At 37.8% G+C, this 23,149-nt stretch overlaps 1 protein-coding gene across 2 annotated transcripts in view; it reads right to left on the reverse strand.

Annotated features, from left to right (window-relative positions):
- thsd7aa (thrombospondin, type I, domain containing 7Aa) overlaps positions 1-23,149 on the reverse strand; it is a 119,724-nt gene that overhangs the window by 9,183 nt on the left and 87,392 nt on the right. For both annotated transcript variants that reach the window (XM_017430699.3, XM_037975817.1), the window contains exons 9-25: positions 20,878-20,993; positions 19,912-20,044; positions 18,189-18,292; positions 14,759-14,953; positions 14,358-14,624; positions 12,512-12,690; positions 12,386-12,391; positions 11,941-12,074; positions 10,927-11,080; positions 10,070-10,211; positions 9,870-9,985; positions 9,138-9,255; positions 7,689-7,834; positions 5,839-6,013; positions 4,147-4,320; positions 3,611-3,706; positions 2,125-2,207 (exon numbers count right to left, since the gene is read on the reverse strand). In XM_017430699.3, coding sequence (XP_017286188.1) covers positions 2,125-2,207; positions 3,611-3,706; positions 4,147-4,320; positions 5,839-6,013; positions 7,689-7,834; positions 9,138-9,255; positions 9,870-9,985; positions 10,070-10,211; positions 10,927-11,080; positions 11,941-12,074; positions 12,386-12,391; positions 12,512-12,690; positions 14,358-14,624; positions 14,759-14,953; positions 18,189-18,292; positions 19,912-20,044; positions 20,878-20,993 — 2,338 coding nt within the window. The remainder of the gene's footprint in view (positions 1-2,124; positions 2,208-3,610; positions 3,707-4,146; positions 4,321-5,838; positions 6,014-7,688; positions 7,835-9,137; positions 9,256-9,869; positions 9,986-10,069; positions 10,212-10,926; positions 11,081-11,940; positions 12,075-12,385; positions 12,392-12,511; positions 12,691-14,357; positions 14,625-14,758; positions 14,954-18,188; positions 18,293-19,911; positions 20,045-20,877; positions 20,994-23,149) is intronic.

The following is a 23,149-nucleotide window of genomic DNA, read 5'->3' on the forward strand; positions in this document are numbered from 1 at the left end:
GTTCCAATTTCTGGTATGAAAGGCGCTTTATAAATAAAGATTGGTTGGATGACTGGTTATCCAGAATTTGAAGCAGGACTGACCCCACCAGCCTTACGGCTTTGCTTCAACTGTGATCATGATGAGGCCATGAAAACAACCTTGTGCAGATGTGATAAGCGTGGGAGCAAAGTAATATTGACATGACATACTTTTAAGCTCATACTGTAGCTTCAGACTAACAAGGTCGGGATTTATGTGCCAGGATGGGGCACGGGTTATTCTTCAATCATTGGTGTACAGTAGGATCGTTGTGGGAATGTGCTGCTGATATATAGAGCGTAGTGAGGGTGTAAGAGAGCATCTCAAGGAAGAAGAGAATAGCAAAAGAAAAACATTTTGGTGTGTACGAATGCTTTCACACTGAAGAAAGTTTTTTTTTTTAATTTGATGTGAGTCAGCCACATCCTAGCAGGTCGTGTAGGTCATGGAGCACATAATAGGGTGATCAATCAGTGCGAAAGGGATCCTAATGGGAGTCAATTGTCATTTTGGTGCTCTGACATCAAAGTTCAGACCCACAGCTAAAAACTTGCTGGTGACTTTTGACAAGGATTTTAAGTTTGATAAACATATACCTTCTATAGTCAAGGCCAACTTTTATCAGTTACGTCTTTTAAGCCTCCTGAAATCCTCAAAAGAGAGTGAGATAGAGAGAGGTAGAGAAGACCTTGTAACTTTGGGTCAGTTTGACCAGAAGGCCACATGAGGGTTAACCAAGGTAAAACCTTTTTTAAGTCGTCTTGACCTGAAAAAGGTCATTCATGTGTTTATCAGCTCAAGGCTTGATTACTGCAATGCTTTGCATGTTTGAATCTCTCAGTCCTCTATCAGAAAACTTCAGCTTATACAAAAGCCCAACTCTTAACCAACACTCCCAGACAGGAGCATATCACACTCGTTTTATTTTCTCTCCCCTGGCTTTGAGTTCATTTTAGAATTGATTTTAAACCTTTATTGTTCACTTTTAAAGCTTTTATTGGTCTTGCCCCACATGATTTAGCTGATCTAGTAGCTTTCCTTGAGTATGAGAGGACCTTAAGATCAACTAATACATCTTTGCTGTTTGTCCCTATGTCCAAATACAAATGTTGGGGTGACTGGGCCTCTTTCGATCACTGCACCCAGACTGTGGAACCAACTACCTCATGACTTAGCCTTTATCAATGATCTGACCCTTTTTAAATGTAATCTTAAAACCTTTTTATTCAAACAGGCTTTTAACACCTACTGGCACTCTGACATTTTTGTATTTTTGTATTGTTTTTTTGATTGTTTTTAGCTTTTGTATTGTAAAGCAATTTGTGCACCTTTTGGCTGTTGTAAAGGGCTCTATAAATAAATGTAGATTAATTGATTGTGCTGCTATCACCTGAATTCTTTACCTTGGCAGGTTCCAAACCAATATACCTAATCTTGAAAAGTTGTGCATTCTTATTCTTTGAAGACCATCCTAAACCACTGTCAGTTCAGGTAAAAATAAATAAATAAATAAATAAAAAACATAATACAAAGAAATAGAAAAAAGTGAAATAATGTCACAGAGTATATTTCACAGTGCTGAACTTTTCACTTGTTATTTCAGGCTTTCTAAAAATGTGGAGCTTTACCATTCTCTTTTGAAATAAATTAAATGTGAGCTGAGATACCTCAGCAGTGGAATAAAGGCAGCAAAGACCCAGCTGATGAGAGATTCAAGGCACTCTCCACATTTATCAATAAGTGCTAGAACTGAGGAAGTTACCAGGTACAAATACATACAGTTAAGGCACTGTACTACAAAACAGAGTTATGCTACCTAATACCTGACACCATCAGTAACTGCTACACTGCCTTTAATTTGCTGAAGGTGGATATCTTGTTTTTTTCAGACAGTGCAGAGAGAGCATCGTCCATCACATACTCCAAAGACTAACGCTAAATTTATTGCTCCTACGTGAAATGTTCTGGAGATAACTTAGCTCTGAAACTAGGAGTATAATGTGACCCCTTTTGTCTGATTTGTGCTACAAGAGTAGTTGGGGCAGACTTGATAAACTGGATCTTATTATGTAAAAACATTTAATGATTCCATCCAACACTCACCTCTGTGCACAGAGACCATGGTTTGGTACAAGGTGGGTCACAGGATCGGTCAACCATTGGCTTGGCTGCTGTCAGGCATCCACCTGTGGAGCAAAAGGTCAAAGGTTAAACCTAAATTCCTGTTCTGGAATAAACAACTGCTGAAATAAAGTGCCAGCAGTCTACTTAACTGACTAAAAATCATGCCAATGATGAATAATAATTAACAAAAAGCTGCTCCAAATCTGCCTATCTTTATTTCAAATATGTACTCCAGTAGATTAAATTATAAATGTGGAGGCAGCTGCCAAGATGGGTACAAAGTGAGCTAAGACGGGTATGATGTTCGCTGAAATGATCCAAAAACTAATCTTCACTGCCAAAAATACAGTTTTTGAGCTAAAGACTGGCTCACTGGTTACTTGGTTGCAAACACTCAGAATTCAGTGAGACTGCAATGGAAAATTTGTGTATTTTCTTGCAAAACTGAGGCAAGTTTGAGTCGACAACTGGTCACCAACAGTCACAACCCAGTAGGATTCAACCTTAAGTTACTGGCTCACTATTAAAGCCCAATTACACAAATTCTTGACCCAGAATGCAATTGTATCTAATCACACTGAAACAAGCTCCATGACCTTTTAGCTGTTTTAGGAAAATTCTCATAGCTTAAGGAAAAGCTTTAATTTTTAACTATGTGTAGAAAATAAAGACATGAACAAAAGAAAACGAGTATGCCATATGCTAATTACTATAGAACACAAGCCTATTCTTTCTATCTCATTCATTCATGTTTGCAACAAAGGCTGAATTTATCATTCCTACACAGATTAAACGGACAAGAAAGTATTGCTAAATAGTCTGCTGTGCATACTCCCTGGGGATTTACTAGGCAAGGTGCTGCAGACACTGATCCAACCAGCAGACACTCAGCAAAAAATATGCATGCAAGAGCATGGTAATCTATCAGAATTGTTGCATATTTATTAGGTGTCATGCTCAAGATCAGAGCTGGGATGAATATTCATGAAGAAATGTTACTGCTCGTAAGGGGAAAAATTCTAAGTGCCAGTTAAGGCAGCCACAGGCAGGCTCACCATCTGGAGTACAGAGGTAATGCCTCTCAGGGCTTTCTGAACACCTTATCAAGGCTTCCCAAAGCTCTTTTTCAATCAGGTTTTCATTCACACAAACACCGATACAGCACCTCTTTTATTCAAGCAGATGCAGCCCTTTTTTCACCACAGTCATAAATAGTAAGAACATTAAGGTCAATATGGGATTGAGCGTCTTGCCTAAGAAACCAGAGACACTGGAGAATCATGAGTGCTTGTTTTTTACGGAGTCATCAGTAGTAGAGAACAGCAAGAGTGAAACAGCTGCAGCAACACAAGCTTCTCTAATATTACCTATATGCCCTTTGGTAGCATATGAGAAATAAATACAGCATTTAACACACTATTAATATACAACATATAGAGACAGGAGTTTGATACATGATGCTCACCTGTGACATTCAGCCCATCTGAACGTTGGCACCAGACATGACGGGATGAGCCTCTCCATGGTCCAGTCCTCCACTTGTATTCAAAACACTGGCCACCTTCAGGTGCATGGTCAGATGGTTTCAGTTCATTTAATCTATCTATCTATCTATCTATCTATCTATCTATCTATCTATCTATCTATCTATCTATCTATCTTTGTCAGTATGATCTGAATGAACTGGTTTCCAAGGCAGATTACTAGTATTATTTAAATCTTTATATCTACTTATGTTTTAATACAACAGCAATGCATTTTGGTCTAAAGTGTGTTCAGACTAGTCGTTAGCTCATCAGTTCTGTCAGGGTTAAACTCTAATTCTTTAAACTAAGGTCATTCAAACAGCTATCTACAACAAAAAAGATAATAATTCTTTATAACTTTTATAGCACAGAAACTCACTTCAAAATGGCTGAACTATTTCTTTAAATAATAGCTGTAATCAGTGTTTGCATTTGATTTCTACATCGCAATTGCAACACTTATTTCCAAACTGACCTGTGCATGGCTTTGCCTCCAGCTCTTGTTCTGGACACTCTAGCAGGTTTTCTGGATCCTGGGCCACCACAGCTCTGGAGCGGACCTGGACTGAGCCAAAACCCAGGTCATTCCCACTCACGCAGCTTAACTGGCACGGACTCCAGACGGTCCAGTCTGTCAAGTAGCATTCTCCTGTAAGGCAGACAGAGAGTTCAGCAACTAAAACGTTACAGCATTGGACTGTTTCCAGCTGGATTTAAATTTCACTAATTTCTGTGAAAGACTTTTCTTGTAACTTGGCACTGTATGAATCCATGGATCAAAAACAGAAACAGTTCATTTTTATCCTGAGGTTTTTATTACTTTTGGGACAGACCAGTCCCAATTTGGTGCCAGTTTGCTACTGGTTTTTGCTTCTAGTGAGAATGATGCAGATTTGATTGAATCTTCTTTAATCTCGTGGTCCCTTTGACTGAGGTACACACACAAACTTTCATCAACCATTACCATCTCTACAAAAGCTTCTTACTTTGTCCCCTTTTCCAGATTGAATCAGCGGTGCTTGCTGCATGAGCTCGTCAGAGCCTCAAGAACTCTGACAATTAAACACAATAAACTGTCTGATATGCTGTTTCTCTGCAAATCTGTAAAAATGTTGTCTTACTGTTTTAAATGTTAAATCTCAAATTATTACAGTAAGTGTTTTTGGTTAGGTTTTTAGATTCAATCTCCCTCTCTTCTAGTCTGAACTGAACTCAGGGAGCAGAGAACAAAAAGCAACACAACAATAATCTAATAACAGAACACAGCCGACACTAACACTGAGTCAAGATTTAATGAGTGATAATGAAATAGATCATTATATAAAAATCATCAAATTCCTTATTCTTCCTAATTTCTAAATCTGCCAGAACAGGGATTGTCTTTGCGAGGTCTTCAGGTAAAGGCCCACAAGGGTTTTAAGCATGCATTAAACATCCATAGGGAGGTGATGGTGGTACAATGCAATGGCAGTTTATCGGGGTGTTGGGTGGAGCGTGGGCGTGGTGATGACTAGCGTGGCTTGGTCATCAAGAATCTGAAGCAGGACTAACCACACCAACCTCATTTGTCTAGGCTGCAACCATAACATACCCACACAGCATTTGCAGCGCTACAAGTAAATTATTGCAGTGCTCTTGTGGTGCCACTGCAACGACCAATTCCTGCTCTCCACACCTTAATAATACTGCACCACGCTCAGCCATCCTTCATTCACCTTTGCAACACAAAGCAAGAAGCACTTGTTCTCATCATAGTCTGGCCTGGGCGAGGAAGGAAAAAGGATTGTTGTGGTCGAGGTATTACAAAAAAAACCCTTCACCTGCATCTTTTCATGCTGCTGGGTGATGTTTCCTCCTTCACAGCATGACTGAAACTATCTCTGTGGTTAGACCTGGGTACTCAGGGTTTCCGCCCCAGATCTCCTGACTCATATCAATTCAAAATATGGGTTATACCACTGACATATTGTGGTTTCTTTGTATTTCATACCATTAGTGTTCATTTCACAATATACAGTCATACCTGCACTTCTAAAAAACTTAGCCCAACATATGTATTTTGCACACCATGACAGAGTGATTTCAAGAGCTGTTCTGATAACTGTAGTCACAGTTAACTCAGTTCTGTCAAGAATATTAAAAGTGCTACAGTGTTTGATTAACCCACCTGGACAGGGAACAGTACAGGGTTCCTGGAGAATAATTTGTTTGTCTCCGTCCACTGAAAGTTCCAGATCTCCGCACAGCTCATCATCAACCACACTGCTGTCCTGCTGACCCGAACCGTCTGACACAAAGCAGGACACGTTTCTGAAGCGCATACCTTCTCCACACTTTGCCCCCTGGTGGGAGAAAAAAAACAAAAAATATATTTAAAGAAAAAAATGAAAGTGAATGTTTTAACTCATGTATTAATTTTTTATCATGAAGTTTTTACTTTGCACAATATGAGAATTCTAACATCTTTCAGTGTTTTTGTCTTCATCATATTAAAACTCACAATGCATTTTGCCCACCACCTTGCATGCCAAACAGAAGATGATTAAAGGGATAGTCCAGTCAACTTTGAAGTGATGTTATGTCAGATAGTTATCAACAGTTTGTACTTTATCAGCCGTGACATCAGTCATAAAGGACAGAGTTTAGATTAAGAGGCAAAAACCTTTATCCAGGTGAATGTCTGTCCTAATGATGATTGTATATTTGCAGAGCATAGATATACATCAATGGTGTTGAGGCTGATAAATGTATGACTCCACTGATAATTTGGACTGACCAGATTTGATGATCAAGCAGATTGATACATTTAGCAGCCTCAGCACCACTGACATATAGTCTCTGCTCAGCTCACACACATAAGTGTAGTAACACAGATGTTGTTTAGTTGAGAAAACTCCAACAAACTAAATAAATGGTGTTATGCAAAAGTACAGAAGTTTCTTATTAACTACTGTGGTGTTCTTTCATAACATTTTGAAGAAGAAGAGATGTTATAAAAGTCTTAAAAATGATGGAAAAACTGGCACTGGTTAGCCATTAGTCTAGCATGGATGAAAACATTTGCCTTTGTGATCTATTACTGATGTCACTGCTGATAAGGTGCTAACTATAGATAACCATTTGACAAGAACATCACTTCAAAGTCGACTGGACTATCCCCTTACGTCTATGTAAAACAAAAAAAATACAGGTGTTGACTTTTTGATTCATGTAGTTCTTACCTTTCTGCTGTATTTCTAAATATAAACTTTTCAAAAACATTTGGTAGTAATTAATTATGTGAAGCCTAAAATAATAGTAATAATAAAATAATAATAATAATAATATTAATAATAGGGAGTAGGCAGGGTTTACAGCCCCGCATCCCATCTGCACAGACTCTGGCTCCAAAACTATAACATGGCAGCACCCAACCAAGATATTTTAGCCTAAACTTTGGACAATGGGAGGAAATGTAGATGCTTTGTCCATCTAGTTAAGGTTGATGATTTATACACAGTTGGCATCACTCCTCCTCACTGAACTTGATCCAAAAAGTAAAAACAACCCAGTCACTTTGCTCTTACTATGACCAGTAGTTTTCGAGAAAAAAAATGATGACTTTCTATATTATGTGGTGTGACATTGCACAAAAAGGGCTTTATTACTTCATGTTTGGACACAATATTAGGTGTTTCTGGATACACCAGCATACATGGCAAAATAAGGAACAGTGTGCCAGGGGCTTTACTGATACAAAGAACGAAAAGAGTTTATGTCTGCTTCATTTGTGTGATTACCTAACAGTGTGCTGCTTAGAAGCCACCAGATGGAATAAATTATTATATTATTATTAATAATAATAAGTCTGAAATCTATAATTTGTGAACAATGACTCATTTTTATTAGTGCTTCTTTGAATTTGTGTTAACATGTGAAGACTTTAAGCTTCTCCTTTGGCTTTATTTTACAGATATTTTTCATATAAACATTATTGAACAGTTTGAAGTGAATGCAGCTGATAAACAAAAATCTAACCTCTGACTTGCACTCAGACCAGGCACTATATCTCCAGCTGTAACACGGCTTCACCAGACAGGGCTTCCATTGTTTCATCTGGGATGGACAGGGCCTCCCATCACCTTGAGGAGACTGGATCACTGTTCGTGTCCTCCACAGTTTACCTGGAGAAGAGCAGATAGGAAAAAAAACACAAAAATAATTGAATGTAATATGAAATCTGAATTTTGTTAAGATCAGAACCTCAGATCAACAAGACATCTGGAAATCTGCAGATGTGAAAAGGGACGTGAAAAACTAAACTCTTGTTTTCACTGAAGCTAAAGAAGATTCTAAACTTATAGGAATAGCTCATATATTTAAAAAAAATTGAGATTCTGGGAAAATCTGTGAAATACGAAGATATTGTTAGGTAAATGGTTTGTGCCAGCAGCAATTACCAGGGTTTGTCTGGGGATGGCACAATGCCATGATTATCTATGAACAAAGAGACTTTGTTTATATAGAAAAACACTTTTTTGGGTGGGGGTGGGGGGTGGTATGTCATGATAGAATACTGAAGCTTGTTATATCTGGGTATGTTTATTCTTTTAAAATAACAAATTAAGCTGTTTACTGCTCATGGCTCTGGTACAGACATTAATCCTTCTGGGGAGGTATGTCTTCACAAGAAGCCTACAGATAAAAATAAACAGAGGATGGAGCGTGGGGGAGCCCCATCTGCCTTTGGCATTCCCTCAGTCTTTTCGTTAAAGGCAAAAAAAAAGAAAGCACATTCTCGCCTGGGGACAGATTAAGATTGCCAAATAAAGCCTGCATTGGTTTCCTATTTGCTCTTGTTGCTCATGGAGTTGTGCAGTGCTGAGTGCTCCCTGAGCCCCCATGCACACTCCCATAATGGACCACGAATCAATGACCAGATCTGATAATATTACATTCAAGGTCATAATGATCCCTTTCTAGGTTGGTTGAGGGCTATAATACAATTTCTCACATCATAAAGGATGTCTGATTTCTCCTTATATTGAAAGAAATATTAGCCATAAAAGTTAGCCTGTTGTGTTCACTGGTCATCTTGAGAATTGTTGTATTGACCTCTGCAATCATCAAAATAGTGTGCATTATTATAACATTGTTCTGAAAAAATGTAATTCTATCTATTCCCACAAATAATAAAGTAGTAGTGCCAAATACTAACAAGGAATCAGGAGTTGTCTAATGTTTCCTAAGTAAATATGAAAACTAAAGCTAAAATACTGTGCTTATCATGTTTACAACATTATGAAACAAATAAAAACTGCCCATTTGTAGAAGTGGTCATTGCAACCAGCTCATATTGCTGCTGCCACCAGAATTCTTACAGGACATCTCACCTTATTAAATTACATTAAAGATATCTTCCTAAGTAAAAACCACAGGATGTGGAGATTTCAAACTCTGGTCCATAGAGTTATTGTAGAAACATACCTGCCAGGCCACAGGTGTGAGTGCACTCAGACCAAGTCGACCATTCAGACAGCTGACAGTTGATGGGACATTCCACAACACAGGAAGCATTCATCTGCCACTTCCTCTCGAGACCCAGCTGCAGAGGAACATGTCTGGGTTTTAATAACTCATTTAAAATGATTTGAAACAGTTTAGAAAAGTCATAATTGTAAAGCGTCCCCTTAACACAGCCTGGACAGGAAGTGCTAACTGAACAACGTAGATGCTAACTGGACTCATGTTTTGCTCCACCTCAACTCAAAGTAATGTTACAGGTTGTATGGACTCTGTTTTATTCATGTACAACCTAAACGGTTGGAACTGGTCACCGTTCAGGCACCAATTGTAACTTTTCTGGTTCTACTCATCAGTTAAAATACCATACATCAGGAAGAACAATCACTCATGACCTGGTACTGGGGATTCTAAAGTGATTATACTTTATTACAAACTTTTCATTAACTTTACAAGCCTAGTTGGATGGTTACTGCTCTACAATGCATGAATAAAGCAGTCCGTACAACCGTAGCATTACCTTAAATTGAGGTGGAGCACAAAATGAGTCTTGTCAGATTATTGTTCAGTGACCACATTCTTTCCACCAAACTAGACAGTACAGATGCAGTTTAATAATGTCACTGCAACAACTGAGGCTGTGGTAAAGGGACCCTCCTTAATTCTGATTGATACACTAGCCAGCAAACATTTTACCTCTTTGCAAAAGCTGAGATCGACAGATTTCCCATCACTACGCACACAGTCGAGCATGCGGGTCTTGATGCCATTTCCACACACTGCTCTGTCACTGAGCTGACAGGTGCTCCAGTCTGCATTGACATGTACAATCAGTGTAACTCCAACCATGTTCTTTTCATTGTACCGTATGTGACCAAGCTTTTTTTTTAACCAACCTGTGATGTTGTACGAATAGTGAAAGCAGTTCCTGTTGAGCTTGCATGGTTCTGCCTCTGTGGTTGGAGGACACGTCTTCTCTTTTCCTGGTTTTCGGATTGGATAAGCAACCCTCTCGTGTGTCCTGTTCTCACTACATGGCTGAGAAGCAAAGAAAAGAGTCCTAACGTGAAAAATTTGAATTTGTGATGCTCAGACTGTCATAAAACATCAGCTATGCATCACATATGGGGGAAAAAAGGATTCAGATTTGGGGCACATTTGCCTGCTGAGTGAATGTAACCTAAGTTGAACATTCTTGGGTAAAATCTTAAAAAATCCTAAAACTCAAACTGTGATTGTGTAATAACCATTAAAGCTATCATAATGCCAGATGAGACATATAAGGTCCAACTTTCGGTGACCGAAATAAACTTTGAATGATGTTCCTCCTGTGAAGTATGCCTGAGCTGTAGACACTGAAGTTTTACTGATAATGTAAAACAAATGTGTAGTGTTCTTAAAAAGGTTTCTCATCCTGACATTTAAATTTCTATAAAAATCTTGTAATGTTTAGTATCCATTTTAATGAAATGGAAAAACTATGAGTAACAATATTTTCATTTTATTTTCATTGAATTTTTTAAATTATATAAATGAATATGAATAAAAAGGTAAATATAATGACTGAAGATGCACAGTTGGGTAGAAACTTTGGTTTTGCTGTAAAGCACCACCACAAAGGTTAGAAATGATGAGCCGCCATTATTTCATTGTTCACTCTGTACTGTACACAAAAATAAAACTCCCAAACAACTAAGTATTTAATAAACAAAAGTAAAAGAGGTACATAAAGTGGGAGTTAAGTCTTTCTTACCAGGGGACATGGGCTCCAGGCTCCCCAGTCTGATAACACACAGTCCTCGGGACAGGGCAGGTGGCTGTTTCGAGCCCCTAAAGGCATCTCTTCTGGGTCACACAGGTAGTCATCCACCTGCTCAGAGGGCCCGTCTATAGTGTTGAGCATACACCTGCTCACACAGGGATTTAAGCAACAGTTCATTTCAACAACATTTTGGCATCAGTGACAGTATTTTCAACCATATTCATCATGTCATAATGTTAAATAGTAGGAACAGCAAACAAAACAAGAGGCAGCTCCTGTAAAATCAAATCCCTCATTCTAAGCTTTAGCTCTCTACCACATTACTTTTAGGACATTTAAAGGCTTTGGGATTATAACACAAATTAGTTTTCTTTACTATAAAAAATTGCCTTTCAATTTGTTGTAGCAAAAGCAAGTTTTACAAAACTAGATTGTTAGATTTAGGCTTTGTCTACACTACTCTAGATATTTTTTTGCATTTATGTTTTTTTTTCTCTGTTTACTATTTTACCTTTGTCTACACGTTCCAAAAACCCCACTGAAATACCCACAATGACAATATAAATAAAGACAATAAAGACCATTCGTAGTTTAGCCATGATTAAAAGATTCTCCTCAAAATGTTTTTTTTTCTTTCATGGAGTTTACAGTTTTCTCTCAGTTACAAACAGTTTCAGCTCAAAGTTTAATGGTTGACAGGATCAGGAAAAAACAAGACAAATCCAGAAAAAAACAGCTCCAGTGTTGTTTTAGTTTCTGGGGCACAAAGCGACAGTGTGCATGTGCAAAATAGGTTGATACTACAAAAACTCTGTGTCTCATGTCTGCATGTATCCGATATAAACAGAATTTTAAAAAAATCTTTACTTCGGAGATTGTTTTTGAAAGTCTTAGCTTTTTTCACTAAAAACACAATTTAAGCACGGTGAGAGGTGCAAACACAGCGTAAAATCTTAGTTTCTAAAAATAGTCACAAACTCTAAAAAACAATTGGGCTCATCTCACCTGATTTTCCGGGTCTGCACACCTTCACCACAGTTGTTTCTCAGATCCACATTACTAACTTTCCACACACTCCAGGGCTCTGCCACCCAGACATACTGTCCACAGTCACTGACGCAAGGCACCACCTCGTAGACCTGACGCAAAAATACCACAGTTATATCTTTAAACTCCAGCAGGAAATCTACAGTTTATCCAATTGTGAATGTAGACCCATGAGTAGGGATGTTTCCAACAAGTTTTTAGTTATTCATTTTATTAATGTTCAATTTCCTCTTTGGCATTTATAAAACAATTTTCAAGTAATTCTCAAGTTACTCAATTCAGTACACAAATACTGAACCAAATAGGTCACTTCTAAGTTAAAAACACTAGTTACAATAGTGTAGTTTTTAACTTATTACTAGTGCATTACAGTATTCACTGACTTAAAAATTCAATTACTCACCTGAGCCTGTTGGTGGAATTCATTCACCACAAAAGAAAAATGGGACAAAACAGAAAAATGAGGTTACTGTATGACTAAATGCAGCAAATCATTTTAAAATTTTCTCAAACATAAATGACATTTCACCTGGTTCACATGGTCCAGTTTAGGACACGGCCTTCCACCATTGTAGGGCTTTTCTCTGAGCCACTTAGAACGAACTTTGACCCCACTACCACATGACTTACTGCAGCGCGACCAGTTGGACCACTCGCTCAGTTTGCAGTCAGATGGGCAAGGGATGATGCAAGCTTCCTCAATGTACCCTTTAATCAGCCACATAAAACTATGTCAGTACTGTTACAAGCATGTCACTGGATCAATGCTGTCACATCACACAAGGAAAAAAAAGATTCTTATTATTTCAAATGCAATAACCAAGTCAAAATCAAAAATAGCTCATCAAGGTTTGATGCCAGATTTTTTTAACCAGGTAAATCCCATTTTTCAAGGGAAGCCTAGACTTGAAGGCAGCCTAACATGCATGCTTTTAGACTATGGAAGGAAACCAGAGTGCCTGGAGAAAACCCACACAAACTCCATACAGAAAGACCCCCAAGTCCAACACAGGGTTTGAACCCAGCACATTCTTGCTGTGAGGCAACAGTGCTAACCACTAATCCATCATGCTGCCCAATGCCACAAGATGTTCTGATGCAGATTGTTTCCTCTTACACTGCTAAAGCCATCTCACTGAGTTGCGACTTTTGTATTGGCAGTGTAGTTTTCAAAATGTCTTAAAAAACATTTGTGGGAGTTCTCGGTTTCCTCGTGAGGGTTGCAGAGCAGTCTTGTCTTGTGTGAATTTTAACATGTTCAAAAAAGTTCTCAAAACAATTATTTTCATAAAATAGTTTGTGTCACTGCAGACATCTTAAACCTTTGGTTTTGTTTCCCTAATTCTAGAGTGGTACAGCTTCTTTTCTTTTGCCACTTTATGAAAACTTACATGTTTGACTGTTTAACTACCCATAGTATACATTGCTTGTACCTTCAAAATAAAATGTGCATCAAAGTGTTTCTGAAACAAACTGTTGTACATTTTCATTTGGAATTTTTGTTTGTTGAGGTTTTGTGGTACAAGATGTTCAAGTTTTATACTTTATAAAACATGTTCGTTACAGTAGTAACAAGTACAGTAGTAACTGGATGCATTCATAATAAACTAATCAACATGAATTTTTATTGGTCCAAAATATTCATCGCATGTGGATCCCATCTTGTTCTGCCAGCCAGATTTCTCGATTGTCATGCATAACTGTTGTGCCGCTGCTGCACAACCTTTGCAAGAAGGCAGATGAGTGACAATTTCTTCAACAACTGTCATCTATGCAAACTCCCAGCACATACAAGTACAAATTTAATAGGACTGTAACTGAAAATCTGCATGTTTATCACAATTTTGAGTCTCTAACTAGTCTCCAACAGTCGCAGCCCAGTGATGAGACATTGGCTTAAGCCAACAATGGGAACCGTCCCAGAGGCAAGTTGGAGAATATGTGAAGAGGAAGGAAGGCAAGAGGCCTGTACAGTGCTCCACTCTAACCAACAATGCTGCAGGAACTCTTCTGGAACTAGAATGTTTACACCATGTGTGTAAGCACACAGTGTTGCAGGATTTAGCCAATTTGATTGGTTTAAGCATGATGAGCCAAAGGCATCTAAATAAGTGCTCAACTTTGCAGACATCTCAATGAACCATAGTGTGAAAGAGCTACAGATAGAAGAGTGCTGTAAACTATCTGGCTGGTCAACTTTCCAGGCAAAATGCATTTCATCCCAAATGAGTCCAAAAGCTTGAGACCTACAGCATTTCTCCCAATCCAGAAACCCTTCTACTTTGTCAAGATTACAGTTTGAAATTCCCTCACCTGACTGATTCTAAAATCTTTAACGTCAGAGAGCTAGGGGGCTCTTTGAGAAAGATACCTACCATGACTGTTACAGCGAGAAGTTTCTACTATGCGGTTGTCCTGATCATAGCACACCATGGCCTGGTAGCGATATCCTTGGCCGCACTCCTTGATGTCACCTTGGACTTTCATGCCAAGTTGGCCCTCCATGCGGCTGCCCTCAGGTAAGATACAGTCCGACCAGTTACCTACAGGCTGGGCATTGTATTTATTACAGGGGCAATACTGGGTCTCACTCAGGGGATACATCTGGGTGTTTTTACACTGGTCACGCTTTTTACTTTTTCCTGGGAATTAAAAAAAAAACAGCAGGCTAAAATTAACAGGAGGAATGAAATATTTTTAATCAACTTCACAAACCCAAGAGCTTTAACTTGAACAACCTTTAATAACTGATGTAGTCTTGAATTGTTTTACTGACCTACTAGTACCCTCTTACGAGTCCTGACACCTACACAGTCAGCTGTGCAGGAAGAAAACTTGGACCAGTTACTGAGTTGACAGTCTTCCTGACAGGGTACTTGGCACAGCTGGGTGAGCGGTGGCATGGGACTAGAAAACTTAAGACAGGCTTCAACGTCTGCTTGCCCACCATCCTGCTTTCGGCATGAAACAGCTACGGGAATGAAAGAAGAAGAGTTTTGCTAAGTTAAAGGCTATTCATTTTTAGAATAATATTAACTAAATATATGTCATATATGTCTTCAGCTGTGATGTAATAGTAACATGTCCAGGGTGTACCCTAGCTCATGCTCAATGACAGCTGAAGACCGGCACCCCAACACTAAACAGGATTAAGCAGGTATAGACATTGGATGAATGGATGTATTCAGTCGTTAAGAATATGTTCTGTCCATCAACCTATTTCAGCAGTTAATAAGCCCCTAGAGCAGTGGTGTCCAATCCTGGTCTTGCAAGGCTACTATCCTGTATGGTTTATGTGTTTCTCTGCTTTGACAGACCTGATTTAAAAGAATGGGTGATTAACAGGCTTCGATAGAACTTGAAGACCTGCTGAAAAGCAGGGAAACATCTAAAACATGCAGGATAGTGGCCCTCCAGGACCAGGATCAGGCACCACTGCCCTCGAGTCTTTTCTGAATTACTCAAAAATATAAAAACAGCCATTTAAAAACAACTTTCTAAAAGGTCTAACACAGCATTCCATTTGCAGTAAAGTTTGCACATGCTTTATTTATGCATTTATTTATATTTAGCCATTTTGTTGTAAATTTGCTGCTGTGCTTGGAATTATTGCTCATCTGAATGACCCTGTTTGGTCCAAGCTTCCACTGTCAGACAGATGTCCTCACATTTGACTCCAGAATCCTTTGGTCTATTGAGGAGTTCAAAGTCGACTCAATGACTCCAAACCATCAGCCCTCCACCACTGTGCTTGACAGTAGGAATTAGGTGGGTTTTTTTTGTTTGTTTGTTTGTTTGTTTTTGTTATTGTTGTTGCCCTAATGTGATGCTACCATTTTACTTTTAGAAAGAAAAACCTTTTTAACCAGCAGCCCTTCCAAAGAAGTATGACTTGTTTTAATTGTACTGTCATCAGTTTTAACCATTATTACACTACCTGAGGCCTGAAGAGTCTAAGATGTAGCTTTTGTTTTATTAGTTACATTGCTCAGTCTGACCTTGGGGTGAACACATTTGAACATCCATTCCCGCGGAGATTGTAGACTGTCTTGAATGTTTTGAATTATTCTTCTTTCTGTAGATTGATAACTGAATCTGCCACCCTTCTCATAAAGATGGGCTTCAACAGTTGCTTCTCTAAGTTCAATGCTGACATCTTTGCTCCTTGGTATTGTGTAAGCACACACCTCGATACTTCAGAGCAGCAAACTGTCAAAACTGCTGTTTTAATGGAAGTGCTCACTTTTGCTGATGATCCAATGTTTATTATTAAACAGCACCTTGCTGCTTTTCATCTTTTTAATTTTGAAGAAAAAAGTAAGAATGGGCTTATTTTTAACATATTGCCACCGGATATTGGCTAATTTGCAAAATAAATATTGACATGTGGCTGTTCGTTTGAACTGTGTTCACCTTATTTTAAGATCTAGTATAACGATTACAAATGTTGAACCAAGTATATCATTTTAACTATAACTGCAACATATTAAACTGATGTTGATCGTGGAAATTGACAGTGATTAGAACCAATAAATATAAGAAATAGGTTGTCAATTTTATCAAAGGCATCTGATAAAAGTGAAAAGGATTTAAATATCTGACTGGCTTTTAGTTTTGTTTTAGCAGTGTGTGTGAAACTCTTGATGATGAAAGTGTAATTCAGTAATATGATTAAGGGGTGAGAGTAGTGCATCAGTGCTTAATGCAAAGAGTAAGAGACCAACTTTAAATGTTGGCCTGTGCTTGCTCTGCACAGTCAGAGCTGCAGTTCTCAGCCTTAGAATCAATGAGAAATATATCAAATGGACACGTTAACAAGGTTAAATACTTGATGTCTAACAAAGGGACTTTCATTTTCCACCATACACAATCCTAATACAGACAACATCACAACATAAACACCCATCTTATAGTAATAAGCTGCATGTGGTAATTATGACGTTAAAAGCTGATCCAGCAGTTTGCCATGGACAAACTACTTGTAACTGAATTTTGCACATTGCAACAATGGATATTTAAACAACCTAAATAAAACCTCCAGCTGACCCACATGTAGAAAAACATAGATTATATTATTACATTTAAAGTTGTGGTTGTTTTATTCATTTGCCTGTTAAACCCACAATTTTTTAACTCACGCCAATATCCATGGGCAACGTTCGAAAGAGAGATGGCTTTTATAATATTGAATTGAGAGAGTGGGTGAAACGCAAAAGGCTAATATTGAACTTTCGCTCTAGTTTCGAGTATACTGTTACATCCAGGTAATGGTACTTAGAGATAATAGCCTCCAAAGATGGAGTAGCAGGATGTTCATCACTGACATCCAATAATGGTCTCTTCTCTGGGAGTTTGAGCTTCCACGGATAAAAAGTCAACTGTCTTCATGCAATCAGGTAACATTCATCAAAACATATTACAGTACAGGATGTTTTTTGTATGTACGTACGAAGGCTTTGTATTGAAAACTTTTAATCACGCATTTTCGTTGCTACTGACTGTTAGATGTACTTGTAGGTTTTACCAAGTGCATGAGCTCCAAGTAGTCTCAGTCACGTGTAGTTTTGAGTTTCATTTTTTTAAATTTGTATTAAAAAGTAAAACAGTGACAATTGTCTGACAGCAAATTCTTCTAATTTTCTTGCCACAGTGATACACATATACATCTGTACCAATCTCTATACTACAGTGTTTCACACTGATGTGTATAATTTACCATTGTAAGAAGTTTTTAACTAAGACTGGCATGTATGAATGTCTGATGAACAATGATATGATTGCCATGTAGCATTTTTGATTCTTGTGAAACATTTTTAAAAGACCAAACATTTTGTGGAGTTTGTCTCATAATATCTTTACATTTCTGATCTTTTTGTCTAAGCTTGTCTTATAACCATTTCCTTCTAATAAAACCTCAAACAGTTCAAAGCTGTTTTCTGAAAAATTTAACACTCTGGATGCTAAAACCTGTCCTGTCAGCTCCACAGAAAGCATGAGTTTTAAAGCTGCTGTACCTTAAAATTAAGGCCTCAAAGTGATTCATTTATTTCAGTGTACCTGAACCACATCTTAGAGCAGCTCAATCAAATTCTCCTGCCTGATGGCTGTCGGTTGTACTCGTTTTCTTTTCAAATTGAAACTATCTCAATGTGAAGGGAAAACGAGAGATTAATGCTATAATAATCAGTGTTTATGGGTGTCCTCACCTCGAAACTGCAGGCCCGGTCCACAAGTCTCTTGAGCGCCAGGAGTGTCCTGACGGACAGACCATGGAACAAGCTGACATCTTCTCCATTTGTGTGTTTTCCATCTGCCAGGGAGGATAGACAAGAATCAGAGATAATAAGAACTAGAGACAAATTTGATATTACACAATGACAACATTGTATGCTGAATTAATATTATGTTTCTAAGCTGTAGTCTTATCACTCTTCACAAGACTACACATCAGGGAGATGGAAATGACTGTAATCACTCTATCCCTTGACCTTTGATCTGACTCCAAGGCAGCCTAAGAGTATTATTACACCTAGAAAGTATTAGGTTTCTGGTTCGATTTAACAAAATTGATAGACAACACTTTAGCATTAGCCTATACAGCTTAGCCTCAAGCTTTATAGTCCAAAAGATATAGTTTGGTCATTTTGGAAAGGATGTTCTGTAAAATAGTTATCAAAGGTTAGTACCTTATAAGTTGTGACATCAGTCATAGAGCACAGAGTATGGAGAAAAAGACAGAAATCTTCATCCAGTCTATGCTAATGGCTTGCCAAACGAGGGCCTGTTTTATATTAGTTCATAAAGCAACTCTTTCACAAAAAACAACATACCCGTGTGAAAGAATGCTACATTAGCTAATCTTAAATCTCTACACTTTTGCACCATTTGTTTAGTTTGTGTGTGTGTGGCATAGACCATTATGTGTCAAGTCAAGTCAAGTATTATAAACAACAAGGCAGTTTAAAGTGCTTTACAACATGAAAACAAAAATTATGAAACACACAATAATATAAAAAGCTAAACTAAACTTAACTAAAACATGAGCTAAGACAGTGGTTCCCAAAGATTTTCTTCTGGGCCCCCCTATGGATTACAATACCCCCCTCCGCCTCCCCAAAAAGAAAAAAATCAACTGGGCTCACACATCGTTCAACCAGACATAAACACATTTTGTTTTCAAACTCCATTGAAGTTTATTTCACACTTCAGGTTGCAACAAAACAAACTACAAACCATCTTTACAGTGAAACACTTTTGTGTTACTGTTTTTTTTTTAGTTCTTTAGTGTAGAAGAGTATTCTTTGATGTCAGTGTTATTTTAAACATATTTCTTTTCTTTTTTTATTTGTAACAATATTCATCTTTGCTATCATCAATACATTGAAAAATGCCTCTGTGCAAAATGGGGTTAAAAACCTGCCCCCGTCAAAAACCTGTCCATTATGGTTAGTCAGGCACTGTTTTTTTTTCATCAGTACCGCTTCTTGCAGGGGGCTCGCCCCACACTTTGGGAACCACTGAGCTAAGATAATCTAAATAAAATAAGTGAGCAAAAGAAACATAAAACGATGAAAAACTAAGCTAGGAAACTAGGATATTAAGAGCTAAACTAAACTTATCTAAAACAAGTCACAGTAAGTCATACTAAAGATAAACTGAGGAAAACCAAACTAAGACATAATAAACTGATAACAAACTAACATAAACTAAACATTTCAGAAATAAATATGATCCTAGCACAGCATTTAACTTTTATTGCAGTATGGAGGCTTTAGCCATCTGGTGTTTCTCCTGTGAAACAGTCTGAGAGGCAGACGTTGACACTACTCTTAGGTGTCTAAAATTAGTGTTGTGATGTAGCATTATATACATAGTTGATGGTAAATACAATGTCACTCTGGAGCAAGTATGCTCAGCAGGAGAGGTTACCTGTATCCATGACAGACTGATTGTGCTTCGCAATCTCTTTCCTGAGTCATTATTTCAGGACAGTCCTGTCCCCCATTGGCCGGTAACTGGATGATGATTCGTTTTCTGTATTGCTTCCTCTTAGTGTTGCTCCCTGGAGAGAGCCACGGACAAAACAAAAGTTTATAATGCTTCACAATAATTCATTACATTTTAAGTGTTTAAGAAAGGTCAACCTTTAAACTTGTTTTTTTGTTGTTGTTGTATTTAGTTTACTGTTATTTTTTGCATTTAACTAACTCAACAAACTTTAACAACTTCTTGTTTTATTTTTTTCCTTCAGTTTGATTTCCTATTTTTTTCCTATTCCTATTTTTATTAACCCTTCACCCCTCCACCACAACCATCTACCACCTGTGTTTAATTGGTTAATAAATTCACTTAATCATCATCATCAGGCACAAAATCATGTTAAAAATGAAAGTAGAACATATTTCAATCCTGAGACTCTACATATCAGGGTGTCAAGAAAATAGAAATGATTTTGTGTGGATTTTGTTTTACATATCAAGGATGTTCTTTGGTCATTAGGTGAAGGTCAGATTACCTTTTAACACATCATTTAGAAATGAAAGAAAATTACTACTACATATCCTATAAAAGATGTATACCTTCAATTCTATTTTTAGAATAAACATCATTATACAATTGTTTTAGAGGATAACTTATAAAATATTGATGATTTGAAATGCCGTACAGCATTGATCATGTTTCAAACAGACAAGGGGTAGTGCAGGGATCATACAAGAGATACAAACAAGTACAGATGCTTCTATGTGTATGCATTAAATCCAAAGCAGATAACTTTTAAGATTGTGAAACATACAACACAAGTATTTTTAGTATGCTCCAACACAAGTTCCTTTTCAACAGACATTTAGTTCATAAGATAGCTTGTAAAACATACTTAGGTATACTGTAGCTCACCTGCTTGGCATGTTGATGGGCAGGAGCTCCAGTCACTGTATGGGGTCACAATACAGTCTCTCTTACAGGGAAGCAAGCAGGGCCTGACAGTGTCTGGGCGAAGACTCTCTGGACACCTGGAAGTACATAGTTGATATTCTCAATGTGTACCCTTGAAAATCTGACAAATCTGGGATGTGTTGGATCACAGCCAAAGTACTGTGCAGGGTGTTTTCCTCGGAGGCTTAACAGCATGTTATAAAAGATAGTTGCTTCCATAATTCTGTTCTTTATGTGCAATGAGGGTTTTTTATCCTCTTTTTGGTTTGGTACTGCAGCTCGTAATTTTAGAATGAAATGAGGACTATAAAGTTAAACTTTACAAGAATAGTTCAGTCATAATGAAGTGGTTTCTGTGTAAAAGTTTTAAATATTTATTATCTTACTTGATGTGGATAGCTTCTTGATTGATTTCAGTTTGGAGAAATAGAGTTTCCATCTGACAAGATTGACAAGCTAATGACTAGTCTGATCTAGCTTAGACCAAGAGTGTCAAACTCCAGGCCTCGAGGGCCGCTGTCCTTGGAGTTTTTGGTTTTTCTGCTCCAACACACCTGATTCAAATGGTTTCATTACCTCCTCACCAAATCATCAAGTTCTTCAGGAGCATGGCAACAAGTCATCCATTTAAACCAGGTGTTTTAAAGCAAGAACACATCTAAAACATGCAGGAGAGCGGCCCTCGAAGAATGGAGTTTGACACCCCTGGCTTAGACCAAAGTGAATTGGTGCTGTGTTAAAGCAGCTACAGTCTCTAAACTCTGATAGTGGTTTATACGAATCCTTTGTTAGAAACCTTTACAGCACCATCAGTTTCACAATGCAGTTATCTGTGTGAACTTCTGTGGTTCTTTACAAGCGTAAACAGCACCAGGTGCAACTAGCTGTAGCACTTCTGAGGCATCCAGGAGTCACATTCAGCAGGAGTTTCACAATATTTCTGCTAAATTAACTGTGTAACATGAAAATGGGGAAAATGTAAAGGGTTTGAGTAACAGAATTTTCTTAAACCTTTGTGAAATTTTTAAGATTGGAGTTGTATAAAGACAACAACATCCACTTTGGAAATAGATATTTTTGGACTGTATTGATGCGCTAAAATTTATACTGTTTCAACCATTACATCAATTTTGCAATAAACTATTTTTGGAAGAAATATTATAAATTTCTGTTTGGTATGACTTGTGAATGCCTTGGAAGTACCATATGTTGCCTCTGCTGTTACCATTGACACTTATTATTGATCACAGAATTGTATGTGAACAATTGTGTATTGAAAAACTAACAACAATGAAAAGGTTTGTAAAATTACACTACCATGAACCACAAAAAACATTTGAAGTTTGGAGCTTTTAAAAGATGCTTTGGTCATGGCTACGTTTGAAATTGGCATTGGCTCATCAGTCTTGTTGCACATAAACTATATTCCTCCAAACTGAGGGTGTTCAAAAAACTAGCTACGACAGGTAAGATAACTTATAACCTTTACACATAAACCCAATTTTAAAAAAGGCCCAAATATTCCTTTAAAAATACAAACAGCATTCCTTTTTTTTCTCCAAATATTTTAAGTGTCTTCATTTGAAGTCTCCAAAGTCCTTTGTCTAAAAGTTTTGAATGCTGTCTTTGTTTCCAGAGAATATTGTACAAAAGAAATGAAAATCCTAATTATGATAATTGTCCATCCACCCATTTTGTTTACCCACTTCTTCTTTCCAAGCAGCTGGTGTCTATCTCCAGCAGTCACTGTGTGAGAGGCAGGGGACACCCTGGACAGGTCTCCAGTCCATCACAAGGACATAGAGATGAAGAAAAATTCATGATCTCACTCACACCTACGGACAATTTAGAGTTACCAATTAACCTAACGTGCATGTTTCTGGTCTCTGGGAAGAAACCACAGTACCTAGAGGAAACCCATGCATGCACAGGGAGAACATGTAAACCTGCTGTGAGGCAACATCATTAACCACTGTTTATCTCCAAGTATTTTGTGCTGGCAATAGTTAGTGTTTCCAGTAAAAAAAAAAAAAAAGAGGTTTCAATCTTTCTATTTATGTTGAAGTATGTCCCAAGGCAGCAGACTGAGTGCTCGGCATGTAACAGTGTCAGGAACGGCGGAGACGATAGCGAACCCAGAACGCAGACTCATAATCAGAGGAACGAAAACTAATTTATTAAACTAAAGAAACAAAATGAAAACAAACAGCTGACGTGGCAGCAAAACAAAAAG

The sequence above is a fragment of the Kryptolebias marmoratus genome, linkage group LG5 (genome assembly GCF_001649575.2).
Source record: "Kryptolebias marmoratus isolate JLee-2015 linkage group LG5, ASM164957v2, whole genome shotgun sequence".
NCBI lineage: Eukaryota > Metazoa > Chordata > Actinopteri > Cyprinodontiformes > Rivulidae > Kryptolebias > Kryptolebias marmoratus.